Genomic DNA, 23,650 nt, shown 5'->3' on the forward strand with positions numbered 1-23,650 from the left:
TGCACACCTAACTGCCTCCAAGAATAAAAGATTCCAGTGCATATAAGGCTTGAGACTTAATTACATCTTCATGCATTATTGAACAATATTATTGTTGCTTGGATGTTGAGACGAAGCACTTATAAACCTGCACCAACCATCATAATCGGACCGCAAACAGGTTTTACAGTCGCGAAATATGATAAAACTCATTAGTGTTCACTCCAGTATTCGCATTGTGCAAAATAGTTAAGTGGCTATGCGGTAACAGTCTACGCATGATACAAACTTCGTAGTCATCTTTTCATTGCTCTAAGTAAGATATTGTTGTTCGTTAATGTTATAAGTCACTAGAAAAATGTGACGCTTCCTGTACTCACTTAAAATCATCTCACTGTTAGCTCTACACGAATATGAAACATTTTCACCTATATTTTAGAACTAGGGAATTTGGAAAGGTACTCTTGGCACAATGAAACGGCCGTCCCGTTCATACGAGCTGTTTTGGTGAGAAACATTACATTTGTAAGGAAAACTGAGATATCTATAAACCTGCTAAATTACATAAATAATTATGAACAATAAAATTTAACATAACTTTAATATTTTTAATTTTATACGTATGATTACTATTTATTGTAAGGTTTGTGTGCGAGGTTAGGATTACTTTCATTCTCAAGGGCCTACATAAAACACGTTTTACATAGTGGTACTTAGAAAGTGATCTATCTTCAGACTATTACTTACAACACATGAACATCTTTATGCTTAGCAAGTTTCACATCGGAATACTTGAAAGGGACATGAGGACATGTATTAATCATTCGAAGAGCTATATTAAATTAAGGTTGAGTTCTGTATTTTCTGGTTACGTCAGTTATCATAGTATTAAGATATAACCGTCGAAAATATCTTGATATTGGAATATTACGGTCATGATCAACGAACGGCTCTTATTGTTTTTATGTGTAAAGCTTCTTACACGGTCCATTCAATGTCTGACGGACCTATATCTTGATTCGTGAACTCGTTATGAAAAAGTGTCTTTTTTGCACCGTGACGATGTTGTACCTCTGCTCAGTACAGTATTAACGCTGATCTGGTGTAAGCTATAAACCCAAAGAGTATCAAACTATACGCTCAGTGCGTAAAGATATCCTTGTTCTGCCTACGGCATTGAATTCTCTCTGCTGTCAATTAGTTCAATTATTGTGTCTGAAAACACGGGGCAAGGTGGGACAAAATGGGCACTAATACGAGTTTCCTGTGTTACGGATAAATAAATCCTAAACTGCCATGTTGCTGTGATGACTTTGTTTTATTCCATGACCGCTTTGGTGCATGCCTGACGACTGTTCAGACATGAGCTACAACCAACCAGGTAAGAACTAGTCACTAAAACTCTTCTATCTTTAAAAAAATATATCGTAAATTGGTTGTCTGAAGTTGACACAGTTCAAATATCCATATGAATGCGGCAAAAACTGAAACGTGAATTCAGACCCGTTTTTTCATCTACTTTCAGTATACTTGCAATCTGACAGACAGTAACTTCATTTCTATCTTGTCATTGTGATGAGTGTTCGTTCTGAAAAAGCGATTTGAGCACTGTAGTTCATTGTAGCCCACAACAGCCTAGTGTTTCGCGAACTAGTAGTGGGACAAAATTTACACTATACTACGTCCTCAGCTTCCTTTTCTCTACAGCGTAGATCAGGGTATTACGCAAGTGCAGAGGATCGAAGCATTTTGTCGATTCCTTCTTCAGTCTTCACAATTATGACTGTGCCTTATCTGAGAGCCGTGTTCTATATTTAGAAACTATTGGCTCAGGTTTGCTTCTGAATAATGCTGAGGTAAATGTCGTCTTTGGCAGGCAGCACCGTTTAGAAAAATGGCTCTGAGCACTATGTGGAGTTTACGGAATACGTAAAAACTGGTTACGCTGCACTTGCACTGTCTTAAACTGTAAGAATCCTTATTTCTTAATTGCTAGTGTACGTCGTTGTAGACGGAACGTGACGTAAGTTGCAGAAGAATGGAAAGATAAGTCACTGCTGGTTCACTTAGAGTAATCATACAAGCATTCATGTGAATTGATGCACTCGTAGTGAGAGTAGGCTAAATTGCCTGTCGTCCAGGGAAATGTAACCTGATACATGATCTCATCGCTTAAACATGATTCTGTCTTGTCATCCTCAGATGACATCCTTACTGTTTGTTTTGAAAACAAGACCTGATGCCTTTTAGCTACAAAATTTCTAAATTTCACAGAGCTGAAAGGGGGAAAATTGAGTGGCAACTTCGGACCGTTTTAGTCATCATTTGTGCTAAGACAGGAATCACATATTAGTTCGCCTCCTTTCTAGAGATATTGATAACATTTGCATATAAGAATTAAATGTTATACATCAAAATTCTCCTTTTAGCCAAAGACATCGTGAAACGAGAGACTATCATAAAATGACGTAGCCAAAGAAAAATTCTATATGCAGAGCGTGGGTGAAGGAGGGGGAAGGAATGTTTCAATGACTATTAAACTGAGGGCATAGTTAGACATATGCAGTATAACAGAGACAAATTGTAAATTTCAGCTCATCACGAACTTCATACTCCATCCACTATAGGCAATTTGCAGTACATTCACAAATGGGTTGTAAAAGAAAAGTAACTGTTATATCAAAGGAAGCTTCAGTTTGTGCATGTCTGATAAGAACCGGTATATCATTACTTACATAATAGCATGGAAAACCTTAAATTAACAAGACTAAGTTTAGAAATTCACTAAAATAGTCGAATGAACTACCTTCTTTTATAGGCATTGGCGCAGAGACTTCTAGCTTGAAATATACATAAGTCTCTTTAGACATTTAATCGAACACCATTATTAGATGCACAAATCCGTAACTCTATATCTATAGCAATACACTGAAAATCATTGTGAAGTGCTTGGCACAAGATGTCTGCAAATATACCAGTATTAAAGTTTCTTAACATTTCATTCACGTATAGAACTTGTGTACAACTGTGCGCGCGGTGCTTAGTTTCATCTTACTTTTGTAGTCCGCACGGGAGGGATGCGTAGCACGTTTCTAGATGCTTTAAACATTCATGGTGGTGTCTGTTTGTTCTATATCGTGTCTCCCTACCACTTTCGCGCAACGACGCTCTGAGCGTGTTTTTTTTTTTAGGGAATTAACTAGTTTGAACCTGGGACCTGTTGCTGGTAAGGAGACGCCAGACCACACATGACCAAATACTAAATGATCTCAGCGTTAGCTCCACTGCACTCCCTGTAAAAGAATCTTAATACTAACTAAATTTAGGGGAAAGGGTTCAAGGCTTTCCTATTTTTAGTTAGCTGGTAAAATAACGTCGATAAAGCATTTAAGTTTACCATTGGAAATTTTATTCTACTCACAAAACATCGTTTATAAATTGCACTATTGATAAAAGGAAATGTTTTAATACAGGATGGTAAAAACCAACTGCGTTCAACAAAAATGTGAACGAATATTCCCTAAAAGGGTTTCCAAGTTCTACAATCGATCGAAGGATGACCTATGCCATATCACATCTATAATCTAGGTTTAAATTAAGTTTCACAAAAGAGAAAACTATCAAAATGGTCTACAGTGACCCTCAATTATCTTTAATTACTTATCTAATCTGTTGTAAATTACAGTGGCTGATGTGGCTTCTCAATAACTATATAAAAGAAAAATCGTCGCGTTTCAGATTTTTACTTCAAGTGGCAAATGTGAGCACCATGAGTTTTAATTAACGATCACCATTAGTATTACGCAAAAAGGGGGTGTAACAGATGAGACTTCTGCAGTTCTGAGTGAAGCCTTTTACGCTCAAAAATGCGGCATCGCGTGCGTTCATTACCTTGTCGGTGTTTAGGCAGCGTCAGGGCGGCAGCGGCCGGCGCAGCAGCCATCCAGCTCGCCGTCTCGGAACCAACTCTCTTAACTTCTCCTTACTACAATTTACCGAAGTTAGTTTAAAAAAACTATCTGGCTATGTTTTCATCTGACCAATCAGGGTCTCAATGTTAACCTTAAGCTCCGCCTACAAAAATTCTGTCTATCCAATGAGAAACGTTATACTTTTCGTGGTGGGGCAATGTTTTTTAAATTTTGCAACGTAACAGAGACGCTAAAAAGTCTCACGCTAAAACCTGCAGCTGGTGTGGTCCTTTTAGCGTTATCGTGAGATCTATACTGTTCTTCTGGAGGGCTCTATCTTTTAACATGGGCTGAGGAGTGATCCTAATGTAACATACACGCGAAAAAGTCTCACGCTAAAACTTGCGGGTGGTAGTGGCCCTTTTTGTGTTATCGTAAGATCTATACTGCTTTTCTGGAGGGCTCTAGCTTTTAACATGGGCTGGGGGTGATCCTTGACGTACCTGAGACGCGAAAAAGCCTCACGCTAAAACGTGCGGGTTGTGTAGTCGTACGGGTAGGCTCGCGGCGTGGGTGTCCAGCCCCTCCCTTATCTAGCTTAACACGGTTCTGCTCTCGGCTTCTGTCCTCGTTTCTCCCCTCGGAACTGCGTCTGCCTCACGGTGGGAAGGTACGACATGCATTTAGGCATTCTTGTGTTAGTCTGTGGTATTCCATTTGCTCACTCGTTACTCGTATTACTTTGGTTAATTTAATGTCGCGACTTATTCCGAGCTATGTGACATACTACTGGATTTGCTTATCATGTCAGGGTTTTCATGTAAGGTGTTGGATTTGCCTGACACCTTACATATCACCACCCTTCGAACTTAATTTTTGCACTGAATTTAGGCAATGATTGAATCGTTGTCTAAGTCACTCAAAAATTATTCTGGTGTCTAAATTTTGTTGCCTACTGTTCAGCCATGTTATTCTGTTCTATGCTAGTTTGTATTACTAATTTATATTTTTATATTCTTCCACATTATAATTTAAAATGACAAGAGAAGAATATTTTTATACTATTATTAATTTTTAATTATTTTCTTTCTTTATTTAAGTGTGTAGTTTGTTTTTTAAGAAGTTTGCTATCGAAAGTGAGGAGTCTTTCACATCGATTTTCTTAGAAATAATGTTTTTATAAATTTAGTAATTATGTAAAATCTATTCCTAACACATTTTCTAAATATCATGTACAAATAAAATGTTTTTGTTTCTAGACACTCATTTCAACATTGTTACACTAACAAATAAGAATTATTTCCAAGAATTGCTTTGACAACGAAATATACATACACAAGTATTGAGATATTATCCTAACAAATTTTACAAATTCCAAAAAAAAAAAAAGCTTTGACAAAGAAATATACATACACACGTATTGAGGTATTATCCTAATAAATGGTACAAATGTTAAAGAAAGGGAAAACATCCAACAAGATAATTTTTTATTCTTTGTTTTTATAACGAGAAAATAAGTAAAATATAGTTATTCTTTTATTTTTACGAGGAGAAAATAAGTGGCATATTGTTTCTTTATATACTATCCATTTCAGAACTAATGACTTATTTTTATCGATAATCTATTCTTTATTTAAGTCCATAGTCAATGACAGTTATTTTGTAGTTTATTAGCTGTCTGGTGTGCTTTACTTATTTAGTTTTTCATACGTTTCTTTTGCACAATTCCTACATCACATAATTTGATTTCACACATTCACACAATCCTATGAATGTTCAAGCATGAGGTTGGCGAATGTTTTTGCACGAAGGTGATGGACTTGAGCGAGATGGATGTGGGCAAGTATTTGATGTACAGCTTCGTTCGTCGTTCCTTCCTGGCTTTGCTAGTGTGTGTTGCTGTTGTGGAGGTCCCATAATGGAATGGAGCTGTGAGTGCAGAATCTCGTGGTTTACTGGCTTTGTATGCATGAAAGTCATCGTTATGTGTCGCTGAATGCGGTCGATTTTCGTTGTAATACTTCGCAGCCGACTAGTTTACAATAGGATAGGGATTTGGGAAGGTATGTCGTCTATTCTTCACCCATCTTCTTTCTTGGTCTCAATCTTGCGAATCTTCAACTTCTGTTCTTCCTGCTTTTTCTCTACTTCTTACTTGTTTCTTGGTTCTTCTCTGGGCAGGATATGGAAGTATTTATTGATAACTAGTCGCTTTGAAGTTCTCCTCCTAGTAACAGTTTGATAAATTGTTTGGGCGCGTCATTTTTACTTTGTGGAAGTTCTTCTTCAGTTTCGTGCATCAGCGTGCTGTTTAATAGCAGTAGTGTGACTTTTACGCATATTTTTTGCCAGTGGTGGCTTGCCCAAGCGGTCTTCTCGTCCGGCCGTTTTTTGCTCGCTCCGTTCATTCGGGGCTCGGAGACCCTTCCGGCGTTCGCCGTCCCAGCGCCGTCCCGCCGCGTCTCAGCAGGGGTCTGTCACTGTGCGGCTCGGTGTTCCCTCCGAGCAGGGTTCCTCCTAGCGGGCACATTTATTGCCCACTTTCTATACAAGGGCCTTTCGCTGTCCTTTCCCTTCTCTCGACGCTCCTGCTATGTAGGAATCGTGTCTTGCTAATTACGTACTTTTCTTTCTTGATACATCTCGCGTTGCAACTTGGGGGTCGTTGCATCTCTTCCTTGCTGGAGTTTTTACAATGGTTCTTACAAAACGTTTTACTTATAATCATCTAACATATATATACTATCTACTTATTTTGCACCTACTTAAAAAGCTTTACAAATTTCGGCGCCCTTTCCATGTTACAATTCTAAGATATTCGGAGTCTTAACGTCTACTCAAGAATCCTCAAATTCGTTTTTTATTTTTGTGTAGTGTCGTGGTGTATAGCATTTTAGTATTTCATGCTGTTAGACTATCTACGCTTTATCCCTTCACCTTAATCTATGGTACTCTTGCGTTATTATTGAAATACTTTCTTTTTCCCACCTTCCTCTCTCTTCATTCTTCTTTATCCTGACCATCTTATCTGCAACATAATCTTTCAATATTGTGCTGATTATTTACCAATAATAAAATTAATCTTCAAACTTTTTTATATGGCTCACATGGTGAAGTCCTAAGGTTTTGCCTGTTTTTGGGTTCATTAGTTCCACAGCATTATCATGAGCAATTCGGCTAATTATGACAGGTCCTTTGTATGCAGCGTAAAACTTATGTATTTTGTGTTTCTATTTGCTGGAGAGATGGTGTGTTTTTACAAATACTTTCTGGCCTACTGAGAATGTTCTTTTAATTGCTGTTCTATCTCCTCTTTCTTTTCTTTTAATGGCTGCCTTTCTGATGTTGGAGAGTGCTGTTGCTATGATTTGTTTGTGCTGTCTACGTGGTACAATAGGAAATCTAACATTTTCTCTGGTTATGTTTGGGGGTTCAACATTTTTAAGTACAGTAACTGGAGGTAGTTGTGTAGTGCTATGTGGCATTTCATTTATTACTTCTTGAAAATCTTTAAGGTATATATCCCAAGTATTGTGTCTTTTGCCTGCATATAATCGGCATAAAGTGCCTATGTCCTTCATAGATCGTTCTGCTGGATTTACGCTAGGTTTGTACTTAGATATGTAGACGGGTTTTATTTTGTGTTGTTTTAACGTGTTCTGCCATTGCACTGATTTGTACTGTGGGCCATTATCGGAAATTATTCGTTCCACTCGACCTACTTGTCTGAGAAAATCTTGTCTAAATGCTTTACTTATTGCAAGACCTGTTGCCCGTTTTAATGGTGTCAAGGTAACATATTTGGAAGTAAGTTCCAAAACGACAAATATGAAAATGTATCCATTTTTGTGCGTGGGAGGGGCCCCATCAAATCTGTTGCAGCTACTTGTTTAATCTTTTAGGGATTATTGGAAACATAGGTGGTTTGGTTTGGAAAGTGACGTCTTTAGCCCTCATACATTTTTTGCATTTGACTAATACTGTTCTAATTCGACTTTCCATATTAGGAAAATGGCTTGTTTGTTTTATTTTTAAAAAGCATTTCTTTGGTCCAAAGTGGCCACTACTTAAATGTGTATACCATATGTACTTATTAATTTGTTCATCTGAGATATAAATTAACCATTCATTCGTTGCAACATTTCGTCTAAAAAATAAAACATTGTTTTTTACGTGATAGTGCTGTCGAATGTCTGGAAAATCCTTACTTCTCCACTTGTTTGATTCCTAGTATTTCGGGATCCTTGTCCTGTTCTTTGCCTATGTTTTTCAATGCTGTCGTAATGTAGTTTTCGAAAGGTACTTGTTTCATATAGTACATTGTAAACTGGTCTTCTGCTGCTTCCAAACCTATGTTTTTGGATGCACCCTGTGGACATCGTGAGAAAGCATCTGCTAATACATTCGCTGGTCCTGGTATGTGTGTAATAGTGAAGTCAAATTCTTGTAGTATTAACATCCATCTGGCTAACCTCCCATGAGTTAGTTTGGCGGATAACAGAAATTCTAATGCTTTGTGGTCAGTATATACTTTTGTTTTTCTACCGAATAGGAAATATCGAAAACGTTGAAAGCCCCATACAATGGCCAATGCTTCCAGCTCCGTGACTGAATAGTTTTTCTCGCTTTTTGTGAGTACCCGACTGGCAAAGGCAATTGTTCTATATGATCTTAACCCTGCCTGTTCGTATTCTTGGAATAACACAATTCCTAAACCTGTTTTCGCGCTATCAGTGGCCATACAAAAATTTTGTGTTAGATCAGGATGTGCTAAAATCGGTGCTGTTGTTAGTGCGTTTTTCACTTTTAAAAATTCTTCATTGGCCTGTTGATCCCATACCCATGGCGTGTATTTTCCAGTCAGTGCACATAGGCGTGGTGTTGCGAGAGAGTCGATCCAAATAAATTTTTTATAGAATCCGGTGAGACCTAGAAATCCTCTGAGAGTTTTCTTATTATATGGAGTACAGAATTCTTTGATTGCCATTAGTTTTTCTGGGTCAGGCATTACCCCTTTTTCGGAAATTGTGTGTCCTAGAAATTTGACCTCTCGCCTTCCAGATTTGGATTTTGTTATATTTACTGTGACCCCATGCTCTTTCATGATCTGTAAAAACTTATTTAATGTGTCGTTGTGATGTTCCCAAGAGGGTTCTGCTATAATCACATAACAAGTAATTTTTTGTAAAATTTCAGGACTGAGTATAGTATTAAATCCCCTAATAAATGCTGCTGATGATATGTTTAAACCAAATGGCAATCGTTTAAACTGGTAACATCTACCGAATACGATAAATGCTGTAAATTTTCTACATTCTGGGGCCAATTCTATCTGCCAGAAACTACTCCGTAAATCAATTGATGAAAATATCTTAGCACCGTGGAAGTTTTGTGTAAATTCCTCTAATTTTTCTGGGCGATCTGTCTCAGTGATTATGATTGTGTTGATCTGTCTGGAATCAAGCACTAACCTCATGCTCCCATCTCGTTTTTGTACAATATGGAGCGGGCTGTTATATGTGGAGATACTGGTTCAATAATATCGTCATCTAACATTTTGGATATCTCCTGGAATACTTTATTCCTGTAGCTTAATGGGATTGTATAGGGTGGCACTCTAAATGGTTTGTGCTGTTTCACTTCAAACTTGTACTGAAAGTGCTTAATACTGCCAGTCATAGGTAAATATACCTCTGCTTTACCTCGTAAAATACCCTCTAATTCTCTTTTACTGTGTTCCGAAATACCTCGAACTTCTTGCAATTTTTCGTCGATTTCTTTATGGACTTCTAACATGAGTTGAGGCGATTCCCCCTTTTGTGCATACCATTCTCATTCTTCATCCTCTTTATCTCGCATCATTCTTAATTGTTTGTTTATAACTGGTATCTCTTCTAATTTTAGCTTTTGCTCAAAGAGAAGTGTGACATTCCCTAATGTTAAACAACCTTTCCCCATATCTATTATCGCTCGTCTCTCATTTAAAAAATCTGCACCTATAATCAAATCTACAGTTAGTTTAGGTATAATCACGAAGTTGGCTGCGATCTTTTGACCTTGGCACGAAAGAGTTAACCTTGTTCGTCTCGTAACTTCCGCAGCATTGTTTCTAATAAGACTTACTTTAATCTTACGTGTTTTCAGAACTGGCAATTCCTCATTGGCATTACACTGCATGAATAAATTTTCTGAGATCGCAGTCAGTTCACTTCCGCTATCAATTACAATATTGACTGGGATATGCTTTACCATGGCCTTCACAATTGGTTGAATTTGAAAGGGTTGGTTCTGTTCTTCTTCTTCTTGCATCAACGAATCCTCCACTGAATCATACATGAGTCTTTTTAGGAATTTCCCTTGTGTATTCGAACTTTCTGTAGGATAAGCCTCGACTGCTACTTCTCTCTCTTTTAATTCCTCTTCTCTATTTCTTCCTTAATTTAAGCTTTCTTCTACATTCTCTACTTTTTCCTCATCCTCATCTTTCTTCTTCTTCTTCGTCGCTACTTCCACATAATCGCATCTAAATGCACTAATTATCGCTTCATAACTCCCTTCATTATATACGTTCGGTTGTGTGCCCACTCATAACTTATTTTCAACTTTTGTCGACTGCGCATTATCTTCATTGAATTCGCTTTCCCTGGTTTCCATCTCAAATAGCTCTGCAATATTTATTACTTCGTCCTTTTGTCCTACATTCGTTGTGCATGCCTCTGGTAATTCATCTTCCTCGTCAGTATTCTCCCAATTAATTTCGTCCCAACACGATATTGTTATTTTCTTGTCTTCGTTTTCATCTGGTCCCTGCGGATTTGTTTCTTCCTTCTTCTCTTCTCGTGATAAGATTTTTACTTCTCTGTTCAAGGTGCTGCAATTGTCCTGGGTCGGTGCGTCATTCTTTTTGGCATGGGCGCTTAGTTGTCAATTCGAACGTTTTTCGGGTTTTGGTGGTCTTACCTCAACCTCTTCTATCTGCATTCGCTTTTCTTGTTCAGCTTGTTGATAGTGGTTTCTTTGTTGATAATTTGTTGGTCTATTGGTTCTCCAGTACCCGTTTCGGTTGTCGTTATTCCCCCTGTAATAGTTGTTGCCGTTCCTGGATGAATTATAGTTATTGCCATATTCTCTTCTAAATCCATAACCGGTTCTTTGTTGAAATCTATTCTGGTTTCTTGGTGCAAAGTTATCACGTGGTTCGTAATTGTTTCTTCGTACTGTGTCTTGTGGATTCCACTGCTTTTTGCTTTCGTTTTCACGTGCGCTTCGTCTTTTTCTTGCGTCATCTTCCGAAAATATGAACTCTAGTTCCCTTAGAATACCTTTAAATGCTTCGACGTCATTGCCTCCGCGACCTACTGATGATTGCTGGTATTTCAATGGTAGCTTCATCGTGCATAATTTAATCAACTCTCCGTCACTGTATGGTACATCTAAGAATTGATTTTTGTTTGCCATTGCTTCGAAAAATTTCACGGGACTCTTCTCTCCTGAATTTTCGAAATATGGGTTCTGTAATAATCCGTACTTCACTCTGTTCTGTGCTTCCCTTGACCAATATCGTGAGAGAAACTTCTCTCTGAAATCTTCGTACGATCGGCATGTCGCTGCAACATTTTGCATGATTTCTGAGACTGTTCCTGACATGTGTGCACATATAAAGTCTAATTTGTGTGCTAGCGTCCAGTGTTCTGGTAATCCTACTCAGAATTGATCAATAAAAGTTCGAGGATGTAATGAATTTCCTTCTCGAAAGTGTTGAAATTTTCTGACTATGAGGAAATGATCGTAGTCGTACTTCGTCATAGTTCCATATGAAATTCGCGATTCTTCGCCACTTTTGTTTCTGATCATTTCTCTCGTCGTTCTTTCCTGTTGTGGTAGATCCATTGGATATTGTCCACTGTAACTTTCGCGTACCCGCGGTGCAGGCTGTCTGATTTCACGTATGTCACTTTCCGCCTGTGATTGGAATCTCAAATACATAATATCTTCGTTAATTTCTTGTTTCTCCGGTGCTGTTACAGATACGGACATGGTTGCAGACTCAGTGCTTGTTCGATCCTGTTCACTAGGCTCTTCAATGGTTTGCAATAACTCTGCTCGCAATTTCTGAAATTGTCGCTTCGTTTGCGCTTCCATTTTGACTATGCGGTTATCATATCTTTTCAGCGCTGCTTTTGTGATACGTTTGTGTACCACACTTTTTTCAACAATTTCACGCGCTGTACCTGCTGCTTGTCTAGTAATTTCGTTTATCTGTTTCTTTAATTTCTTGACTTCTCCCTGGGTGTTGTTACGTAATGTTTTGATCTCGTCCTGAATGTCATTACGCAATGTTTGTACTTCCGCTTCTACCGTGTCAATGTCTGTTCTCAATTGATTGTGACCTATTATTAAGTTTCCTATCACTTCTCGAGATTCTTTTACCTCGTCTTCAATATGACTTAGGTGTAACTGAATTTTTTTTTGTTTTGTTCTTTAATCTCACGCATTTGTCTCGTGGTTTCTGCATTCTGAATTTGAATTTGGTTCGCTATGTTCTTATTTTGCCTTGTCATGGTTTCCGTAATTTGTTGTAATATTTCTGCCAGATTGGTTGGTCCTATTGCCTTTTCTTCCGACGTCCTACGCTCTGTGTTTTCGCCCAAGTGTTGGTTCGCAACCGATTGCATTGAACTGTGCTGTGACACATTTCTGCTCGCATTCCTTGTACTGTGTGGTGAGGGAGCTCTGATTACTTGTACTATGGGTTCTACGTATTCAAGACGCAAGTTAGAATCCTCATCGCCTGTCTCTCTACTTTCCTGCTCCTCTGTCGTATGATGACCTAGGTTTTCTGTGCCTTGGCGTACATTATCCTCGTTATGGTTCGTTATCTGTCCTACTTCTCGCGATACTGCATCGTCTTTTGTAATGTCCTCTATTCTCTGTCGATTTTCATGCTGGGTCTCTACCTCAGTTCGGTCAAAGTCTCGATCTGCCATTGCTAATATTTCCGAATCCCTTATTTTCTGTTTTAAAAGCAATTCACACGCCCTACTTCGCGACAACATGCACTCATACGATCTCACACGTTTCATAAACTTTTTGATCACACGACTTAACACAACCAAGACTGACAATCCATTCACTTACTTGTTGGGTCAGAACCAACTTGTCAACGATGTATCCGCCACCTGCGCGCTTGCATTGAGAGAAAACTTAATTCTAACAATTTTCAAAATTCATAACTTAATTATGCTGTTGTTTCTGGTAGAATTATCACTTGAATACTTTCTTACTATCTATCGCTGCAGCTCCTGTTTTCGACTATATATAACTTTAGGAATTTTTTTTTCAAAATTTTTAAACAAGATATTTTTCTGACCTAATTAGGCATGTGGTCGACCTTCAATTATGGTATTTTACCATCCTGCCAGGGTCGCCATTTTCTAAACATTCATGGTGGTGTCTGTTTGTTCTATATCGTGTCTCCCTACCACTTTCGCGCAACGACGCTCTGAGCGTGTTTTTTTTAGGGAATTAACTAGTTTGAACCTGGGACCTGTTGCTGCTAAGGAGACGCCAGACCACACATGACATGTAGAATTCAGAAGAGTTCAGTGAGACTAGCGATGATATAACCAAATACTAAATTATCTCAGCGTTAGCTCCACTGCACTCCCTGTAAAAGAATATTAATACTAACTAAATTTAGGGGAAAGGGTTCAAGGCTTTCCTATTTTTAGTTAGCTGGTAAAATAACGTCGAAAAAGCAGTTAAGTTTATCATTGGAAATTTTATTCCACTCACAAAACATCGTTTATAAATTGCACTATTGATAAAAGGAAATGTTTTAATACAGGATGATAAAAACCAACTGCGTTTAACAAAAATGTGAACGAATATTCCCTGAATGGGTTTCCAAGCTCTACAATGGATCGAAGGATGATCTATGCCATATCACATCTATAATCTAGGTTTAAATCAAGTTTCACAAAACAGAAAACTATCAAAATGGCCTACAGTGACCCTCAATTATCTTTAATTACTTATCTAACTTGTCGTAAATTACAGTGGCTGATGTGGCTTCTCAATAACTATAAAATAGAAAAATCATCGCGTTTCAGATCTTTACTTCAAGTGGCAAATGTGAACACCATGAGTTTTAATTAACGATCGACACTAGTATTACGCAACAAGAGGTGTAACAGATGAGTCTTCTGCAGTTCTGAGTGAAGCCTAATGCGCTCAAAAATGCGGCATCGCGTGCGTTCATTACCTTGTCGGTGTTTAGGCAGCGTCAGGGCGGCAGCGGCCGGCGCAGCAGCCATCCAGCTCGCCGTCTCGGAACCAACTCTCTTAACTTCTCCTTACTACAATTTACCGAAGTTAGTTTAAAAAAAACTGTCTGGCTATGTTTTCATCTGACCAATCAGGGTCTCAATGTTAACCTTAAGCTCCGCCTACAAAAATTCTGTCTATCCAATGAGAAACGTTATACTTTTCGTGGTGGGGCAATGTTTTTTAAAGTTTGCAACGTAACAGAGACGCTAAAAAGTCTCACGCTAAAACCTGCAGCTGGTGTGGTCCTTTTAGCGTTATCGTGAGATCTATACTGTTCTTCTGGAGGGCTCTATCTTTTAACATGGGCTGAGGAGTGATCCTAATGTAACATACACGCGAAAAAGTCTCACGCTAAAACTTGCGGGTGGTAGTGGCCCTTTTTGTGTTATCGTAAGATCTATACTGCTTTTCTGGAGGGCTCTAGCTTTTAACATGGGCTGGGGGTGATCCTTGACGTACCTGAGACGCGAAAAAGCCTCGCCCTAAAACGTGCGGGTTGTATAGTAGTACAGGTAGGCTCGCGGCGTGGGTGCCCAGCCCCTCCCTTATCTAGCTTAACACGGTTCTGCTCTCGGCTTCTGTCCTCGTTTCTCCCCTCGGAACTGAGTCTGCCTCACGGTGGGAAGGTACGACATGCATTTAGGCATTCTTGTGTTAGTCTGTGGTATTCCATTTGCTCACTCGTTACTCGTATTACTTTGGTTAATTTAATGTCACGATTTATTCGGAGCTATGTGACATACTATTGGATTTGCTTATCATGTCAGGGTTTTCATGTAAGGTGTTGGATTTGCCTGACACCTTACAATGCGTCCTTAATATTGGTTCTCGAATCGTTGTAAGTAGGCTCTCGCCATATAGCATCAGGATACTTTGTCATCTCTCGGTGGCTGACTGATACCGTTGAGGGTTTCAAGGTGCGTGTGGGTTCTGCTTTGTTGGGCACCTTTATCCAGGAAACCTGTGTGTCTCAGGGTTCAGTCCTGAGCGTCGTCCTCTTTGCTATCTCCATTAACCCTATAATGGCCTGTCTCCCGCCAGGCATATCCGGCTCCCTTTTTGTTGACGATTTTGCCATCTGTTGCTATCCTCCACGGACCTGTCTCACTGAGCGGCGTCTTCAGCGAAGTCTTGACCGTCCTTACTCCTGGAGCGTTGACATTGGCTTCAGTTTTTCCACTGACAAAAGCGTTTGTATGAATTTCTGGCTGGGGCAGTTGGTTTCTCCCACCCTCTTTACATCTAGGGGCCGGTTACTCTTACGTTCGTGGAAACTACGAAATTCCTAGCTCGATAGAAAACTTTGGGTTCTCTTATGTGCCTTACCTGCCAGCCCGCTGTACGCGGTCCCTAAGTGTCCTCTGTGTGTCCTTAATCTTCCTTCCTGGAGTGCAGATCGAACCACTCTCCTCCGTTTGTACCGGTTCCTTGTCCGTTCGAAACAAGGATATGGGTGCTTTGATTATGCGTCTGCACGTCCGTCCCTCTTTCGCCGTCTCAACACCATCCACCATCGTGTCATCCGTTTGGCCATTGGTGCCTTTTACACTATCCCAGCTGAGAGTCTGTATGCTGAAGCTGCTGAATTACCACTGTCCTACTGCCGTGACTTTCTCGTTAGCAAGTATGCATGCCGTTTGTCTGCCGTGCATGGCCACTCGTCTTATGCTTCCTCCTTCGATGATTCCTTTGATCGCCATTACGGGGCGCGGCCCTCCTCTGTGTTACCTCCTGGAGTCAGCTTTCGGCACTTCCTACAGCGCTTTAACTTTACACTTCCTGTAGCTCTATTTGGTGTCAGAAAGCCTATCAGTGACGACACAGCTTGCCTCTGTTCTGATGCGATGCATATAGAGGACAGTAGTGGCGAACTGTGGGTGCACTGTAATCTCGGTGAAACGTGGACCCACAATGAGTGTGCTGGTTGAGAGACTGTAATTCATGTACGTCTTTTTTGTAAACACATAAAGTGCTTTCCAAATTATTGAAGCTACACTCCTGGAAATTGAAATAAGAACACCGTGAATTCATTGTCCCAGGAAGGAGAAACTTTATTGACACATTCCTGGGGTCAGATACATCACATGATCACACTGACAGAACCACAGGCACATAGACACAGGCAACGCAGCATGCACAATGTCGGCACTAGTAGAGTGTATATCCACCTTTCGCAGCAATGCAGGCTGCTATTCTCCCATGGAGACGATCGTAGAGATGCTGGATGTAGTCCTGTGGAACGGCTTTCCATGCCATTTCCACCTGGCGCCTCAGTTGGACCAGCGTTCGTGCTGGACGTGCAGACCGCGTGAGACGACGCTTCATCCAGTACCAAACATGCTCAATGGGGGACAGATCCGGAGATCTTGCTGGCCAGGGTAGTTGACTTACACCTTCTAGAGAAAGTCGGGTGGCACGGGATACATGCGGACGTGCATTGTCCTGTTGGAACAGCAAGTTCCCTTGCCGGTCTAGGAATGGTAGAACGATGGGTTCGATGACGGTTTGGATGTACCGTGCACTATTCAGTGTCCCCTCGACGATCACCAGAGGTGTACGGCCAGTGTAGGAGATCGCTCCCCACACCATGATGCCGGGTGTTGGCCCTGTGTGCCTCGGTCGTATGCAGTCCTGATTGTGGCGCTCATCTGCACGGCGCCAAACACGCATACGACCAACATTGGCACCAAGGCAGAAGCGACTCTCATCGCTGAAGACGACACGTCTCCATTCGTCCCTCCATTCACGCCTGTCGCGACACCACTGGAGACGGGCTGCACGATGTTGGGGCGTGAGCGGAAGACGGCCTAACGGTGTGCGGGACCGTAGCCCAGCTTCATGGAGACGGTTGCGAATGGTCCTCGCCGATACCCCAGGAGCAACAGTGTCCCTAATTTGCTGGGAAGTGGCGGTGCGGTCCCCTACGGCACTGCGTAGGATCCTACGGTCTTGGTCTTGGCGTGCATCCGTGCGTCGCTGCGGTCCGGTCCCAGGTCGACGGGCACGTGCACCTTCCGCCGACCACTGGCGACAACATCGATGTACTGTGGAGACCTCACGCCCCAAGTGTTGAGCAATTCGGCGGTACGTCCACCCGGCCTCCCGCATGCCCACTACACGCCATCGCTCAAAGTCCGTCAACTGCACATACGGTTCACGTTCACGCTGTCGCGGCATGCTACCAGTGTTAGACTGCGATGGAGCTCCGTATGCCACGGCAAACTGGCTGACACTGACGGCGGCGGTGCACAAATGCTTCGCAGCTAGCGCCATTCGACGGCCAACACCGCGGTTCCTGGTGTGTCCGCTGTGCCGTGCGTGTGATCATTGCTTGTACAGCCCTCTCGCAGTGTCCGGAGCAAGTATGGTGGGTCTGACACACCGGTGTCAATGTGTTCTTTTTTCCATTTCCAGGAGTGTATATGAATCTTGATAAATACGATTCCTTATAATAAATTCAAGAATGGAGACGATCTCCTAGTAGACTTACACATTGTACTAAACTAAATTCCATCCTAACAGGCCTCGTCTAACTCAATGGTACCGACCGACCGCCGTATGATCCTCTACCAACAGGCATCACTGGATGGATATGGAGTGGCATGTGGTCAGCACACCGCTCTCACGGCCGTTGTCAGTTTTCGTGGTCGGAGCCGCTACTTCTCGATCAAGTAGCTCCTCAATTTGACTCACAGGGGCTGAGCGCACCCCATTTGCAAACATCGCAAGGAAGACCGGACGGTCACCAATCCAAGTTCTAAACATTCATGGTGGTGTCCGTTTGTTCTATATCGTGTCTCCCTACCACTTTCGCGCAACGACGCTCTGAGCGTGTATTTTAGGGAATTGACTAGTTTGAACCTGGGGCCTGTTGCTGGTAAGGAGACGCCAGACCACACATGACATGTAGAATTCAGAAGAGTTCAGTGAGACTAGCGATGATATAACCAAATACTAAATGATCTCAGCGTCAGCTCCACTGCACTCCCTGCAAAAGAATCTTAATACTAACTAAATTTAGTGGAAGGGGTTCAAGGCTTTCCTATTTTTAGTTAGCTGGTAAAATAACGTCGGAAAAGCAGTTAGTTTGGAAATTTTATTCTACTCACAAAACATCGTTTGTAAATTGCACTATTGATAAAAGGAAATGTTTTAATGCAGGATGGTAAAAACCAACTGTGTTCAACAAAAATGTGAACGAATATTCCCTTAGTGGGTTTCCAAGTTCTACAATGGATCGAAGGATGATCTATGCCATATCACATCTATAATCTAGGTTTAAATTAAGTTTCACAAAAGAGAAAACTATCAAAATGGCCTACAGTGACCCTCAATTATCTTTAATTACTTATCTAACTTGTCGTAAATTACAGTGGCTGCTGTGGCTTCTCAGTAATTGTATAACAGAAAAATCATCGCATTTCAGATTTTAACTTACGTAGCAAACATGTATACTATGAGATTTAATTGACGATCGACACCAGTATTGCGTAAAAAGGGGATGTAACAGATGAGACATCTGCAGTTCTGCGTTCAAAAATGCGGCATCGCGTGCGTTCATTACCTTGTCGGTGTTCGTCAGGGGGCGGCGGGCAGCACAGCTCCACACACCTCGCCGTCTCTGAAGCAACTCTCCCCTAACTCCTCCTTACTACAATTTACCGAAGTTGGTTTTAAAAAAAAACTATCTGCTGTGTTGTCATCTGACCAATCAGGGTCTCAGTGTTAACCTTAAGCTCCGGCTACAGAAAGTCTGTCTATCCAATGAGAAACGTTATACCTTTCGTGGTGTGGAAATGTTTTTAAAGTTTGCAACGTAACAGACGCGAAAAAGTCTCAACACTAAAAGGGCCACACCAGCCGCAAGTTTTTGCGTATCGTAAGATCTATACTGTTCTTCTGGAGGGCTCTAGATTTTAACATGGGCTGGTGGGTGGTCCTGGTTGTTAGCTGACGACGTGGGTGTCCATCCCTTATCGTAGGGCCTTGTAGCTTAACACGATTCTGCTCTCGGCTTCTTTTCTCGTTTCTCCCATCGGAACTGCGTCTGTCTCACAGTGGGAAGTTATGACGCATTTAGGCATTCTTCTGTTAGTCTGTGGTATTCCATTTGCTCACTCGTTACTCGTATTACTTCGGTTAATTTAATGTCACGATTTATTCGGAGCTATGTGACATACTACTGGATTTGCCTATCATGTCAGGGTTTTCATGGAAGGTGTTGGATTTGCCTGTCACCTTACACCGTGATGTAACGAATTTCTGTTGATGTGTTTGTCAAATTGGTATAAGAGTTATTTCACACTGTTGTTAGCTGTAGATGCTGCTAAACCAACTGGAAAGTTTGTGGGACAGTAATTTGCTAAGCATTATGTACCTACAAGCGCTAATCGGCTAAGAACTGCAGATGCGTAACAAATTGTGGGAGTTGCTCTGAAGTCGAGGATTCAGAGTGTTTGTCATGAACCCTCGTGCAGCGAAATCGGCAAGTACTGTGGAACCTGGACGCCGGCGTTATCAGCGGTTAAAGAGTTTCGTAAACGAACTTCATCATTGTATCGCAGGTACGCGCGACGTGGTCGCGGATAACCTGTCGGCCAATAGACGTGGCTCATGAATGAAGTAGTTGGGCTCGAAGCGAGATAGTGAAAGTATCCGATCTTTGCGTTGCATCGACCACGATATACCGGTGAAGTACTTCAAAGTGTGAGTAACCGACCAGAAATGTCTGTCAGAAAGCTGGTAGCACACATGGGATAAAACCGAACCCATTTTGTAAGAAAAACGTTCTGGAACGACATTCTAATTCGGCATCGAACGTAAATCATTTTCGTCTCTTCTATGTAATGCAATTTTTTCGTAAGATGACATGGTTGGAGACCGTGGCTGTTACTTAAAAACAAATGTTGTTGATGTTGAGATAGTAACTAGCCACAAATTTAAGTTCCTTTATATTTTAGGACAACTAATCCATAAAAAAAACGCACCACATGTTCTAATGAAAGCGTGAAAACTGTCTGACTATGAATTGTAATGATTTGAAACCGGTAAAGGTACCATTTGAATAAAGGAACTTCAAATAAATTTGTGGCTGGCTGTTGTCTCAACACCATCAACATTTGTCTTCTATGTAAATTTAGTTTGCTATAGCGAAAATACCGAAGCTAGCATACTGATACGCTCAGCATCTGATGCGGTATTCGAGTGAGCTTTCTAGACCAGTGTGTACGGCAGCTGATTATTTTACTGACAGTATCAGACTCTACGGGTAGTCCCCCGTGATAATTTGACAGTTTACTTTCTGTTATAGAGGTTTCGTTTTGTTATTTTCTGAATAAGCAGTAAGGGTATGTTGTTTGACAAATTTTTATAAACTGCTCATAATTTAACATGGCATTGCAATAAGCGACTTCTATTGTTCTGAAATGATTTACTTTCGATCGCTGATATTTCCTCAGATATCATGTTTGCCTTCTGGGCACGAGTGTTTTGTGACGTGTGAGTAACTACATCAAACAATCTGTACTAATCGTGAAAACGGAAAAAATACTAGAATCAAGAACTGTATGAGTTTGCTAACGGGCAGATATTTCATTGGCAACAAATTCCTGCGATATTGTAATCAAAATACGTCGTTGTTGCCTCGATTGTGTGGTCTTCGCCATTATTAAACAGCAAAATGCAAATTACAAGAAAGTGTTCTCTGCAGACTATTCTTCTTCCAAAATTCTAATTGCAACGTCGACAGTATTCGTCAGTGAGCCAATGGAAGAGGATGCTGCTCAGAGATCACAGATTTCTAGCAGCTTTATCATACACGATAACTGAAGTTGCTCCTCTTCTGTTTATATCTAACGTATCATCGCGTCTACCATCGGTATTTCAATATAGTTTCTGACAAAAATACGAGGCTATTGGCTGGCCACAGAACTGATAACTAGAGCGACCATGAACTGTTGCTGTCGTAAAGTTCTGGCAGTTCAGTGCATTGGTTAAACAGGGCTCAAATCCTTATCTACTCGTCCTGCTGAGCGGTTTCCGTGGTTTTATACTCTCTCTTCAGGCAGACATCATGGTTCCTCAAATAAGATTACGTCCTATTTTTCTCCCGCAAATTCGTCCAGCTGAGCTAGTGCCTTAACATTAAAAACACTGAGAGGACACTAAACCCATTTCTTCCTTCTTTCGTTTGCAAGGAAAATGTTTTTTCGCACTGTGTGATGTGAAAACTGCGAATGGACCACATTTAAAAGGCTCAGTTAGCACTACAGCTGCGTAGGAAACCGAAGGCGGATCTGTTGTTAACGCAGCATAGGCGGAACAGGGGCGGAAGCTACAGCCGTGCCCCGTATATCGCAGCACTCCATGACTCACGGTGATAACCTCTCCGTCCCCTCAACTCCATCACAGAAGCGTGCGTGCGTTCAAACAACGAAACCGATCCCATAGACGGAAGCGTCTCTTTTTTTTTGAACCGGTAGGAGTCGGGCTTGAACTGGAAGGCTGGACGGAAGCGCAAATTGGTATTCTCGGATCACAGTGCGTCCCTTCCTTATCAGCAAAACATTGCTGCTAATAAAAGGCATACTAAGTGCAAGGACGCAAAGCTGAGACATCGTGGTGAAGCAGAGGCTAAACCCAAAATGTCTTGACACTTTGCACTTCCAGGCTGCCCATTGTACAGTGTTCGCACCTGCCGCTAGTCCGGGACACGTAGTGATTAGTGGCTAGTGTGGTGGGTGTAATGCTCCTTGAATTACGCAACCATTATGGCACCTCATCTGAACCTCTCGATACCAGTAATATTCTACTGTGTTTCTGTTAACTACTTAACATATTTCTGAGACAACATTCAGATTTGATTTCATTTGTGATACATCGATATGTTTATATTGCAATGATATTATTCTTATGTGTATTCTTTCTTTTGTTACTATGATCTTTGATGTACTTGTAACTCTGATTTTGGGGCGCGTAAGCGATTATTAATTAGTTAGTTGTTAACTTGTTAGAGAGTCGGACCTTGAGAAAGTCAAGTCGTGGACGTCATGTTGGAAAGACGCGTATTATAGTCCGATTATAAAATGTGAACTCTAACAGTGACTGTGAGAAAGATGTTTTCAAGTATGTTTTGTATTGTGAAGTGATGATTTGTGTTTAATTGCTTTTATTGCAATATCACGTAGAAGGAAGTGTAACTTAATTTAGTAGTGCTGATTATTTTTTTTACATCACCATTGTCCAGCAAAAGTGTAATCTTAAAGATGGTTTGTGAAGCGCATCTACAAAACTTTTGAATATAGCAGGATAAAACCTAGGCCTCTTTACATCCGAGCTTGGAATCATAACCACCTAGATTTTCAACGATTGAGCCATGATTTTACGACGAGACCAGCGTGGGAAACACAAGATGATGAGTGCCTAGTTTTTTGATTATTACATGAAATGACTTTATTAACTGTGCTCTAATGACACCTGCCACATAATTACTGTTGTTGCCCGAAAATGCAGTATTTAGCAGCGTGAGCAACACAGCAATCATTAAATTTTGACCTTTGTTGTGGTAGGGTTGTTAGATGGGGGGAGAACCTGGGAGAGACCCCTTTGTCTCACTACACTGAGAATATTACTTTTCTTTTTACGATGACTCTTTGACTAATTAATAGCCTCGTATAATTACCGGTGGATGAATTTCAGAAACTGCAACAGACTAAGATGCCACTACTGATATATTAATGCTTTTGTAGACGACAGTTATGTAATCAGAATAATGAAATCATGCCACGAGATTCTAATAACATGAGTGCAGAAGTAATTCATTCTTAGGCTATACTTATTCTGCAAAAGATAGAGACGCAGCAATGGTAACATCACAAACTGTTGCTTTGAAATAACCTTGATTACGTTAAGGACAACAACTGACAAACTTTAATGACTAATCGAAAACTGCCTCAGCTGAGTTATTACACATTTATTCTTAGAACATCTTCACGTTATCGAGTTGTGCTAAACTCATAAGTGGTATTCTTGTCATAAGTAATGTTAAAGATCAAACTCAGAAACAATGATCGCAAGCATTCTGCCGATAGTCTGGCGAAAGTATGGTACTTTAACATTACATAACGAAAACACGACTATTTACATCATAATTTCAGCACAACTCTGTAAGCTGAAGATCTTCTAAGAGCACTATGTGTATCATAATAGAGCGGAAAACTATTTAGATTTTGGCACTGTAATAAAAAAATTGCAAGTTTTACACTGTCAGGTACGTTTCTGGACTTTTTTTAAAATAAATGTTTTGTTTCCCCTGTGAAAAAGGAAACGCTAGTTTTTAACTTAGCATGATTAATTCCCCGGATTTTTTCAGTTCTAACTAATGATCCGAATAACATTTTTTCCCACTTGATTTTTAACATTTTAGCCCCTTC

At 40.7% G+C, this 23,650-nt stretch overlaps 1 protein-coding gene across 2 annotated transcripts in view; it reads left to right on the plus strand.

The window, feature by feature from the left end:
* LOC126266787 (b(0,+)-type amino acid transporter 1-like) overlaps positions 1-23,650 on the plus strand; it is a 402,063-nt gene that overhangs the window by 154,354 nt on the left and 224,059 nt on the right. Inside the window, exon 1 of one of the 2 annotated variants that reach the window (XM_049971330.1) lies at positions 1,142-1,360. The exons of the other annotated variant lie outside the window; for it this stretch is intronic. Within the exon in view, the coding sequence (XP_049827287.1) occupies positions 1,321-1,360 (40 nt within the window). The 5' untranslated portion in view covers positions 1,142-1,320. Of the gene's footprint in view, positions 1-1,141; positions 1,361-23,650 lie in introns of those variants that run through there. 2 annotated transcript variants of the gene reach the window in all.

The sequence above is a fragment of the Schistocerca gregaria genome, chromosome 4 (genome assembly GCF_023897955.1).
Source record: "Schistocerca gregaria isolate iqSchGreg1 chromosome 4, iqSchGreg1.2, whole genome shotgun sequence".
Lineage (NCBI taxonomy): Eukaryota > Metazoa > Arthropoda > Insecta > Orthoptera > Acrididae > Schistocerca > Schistocerca gregaria.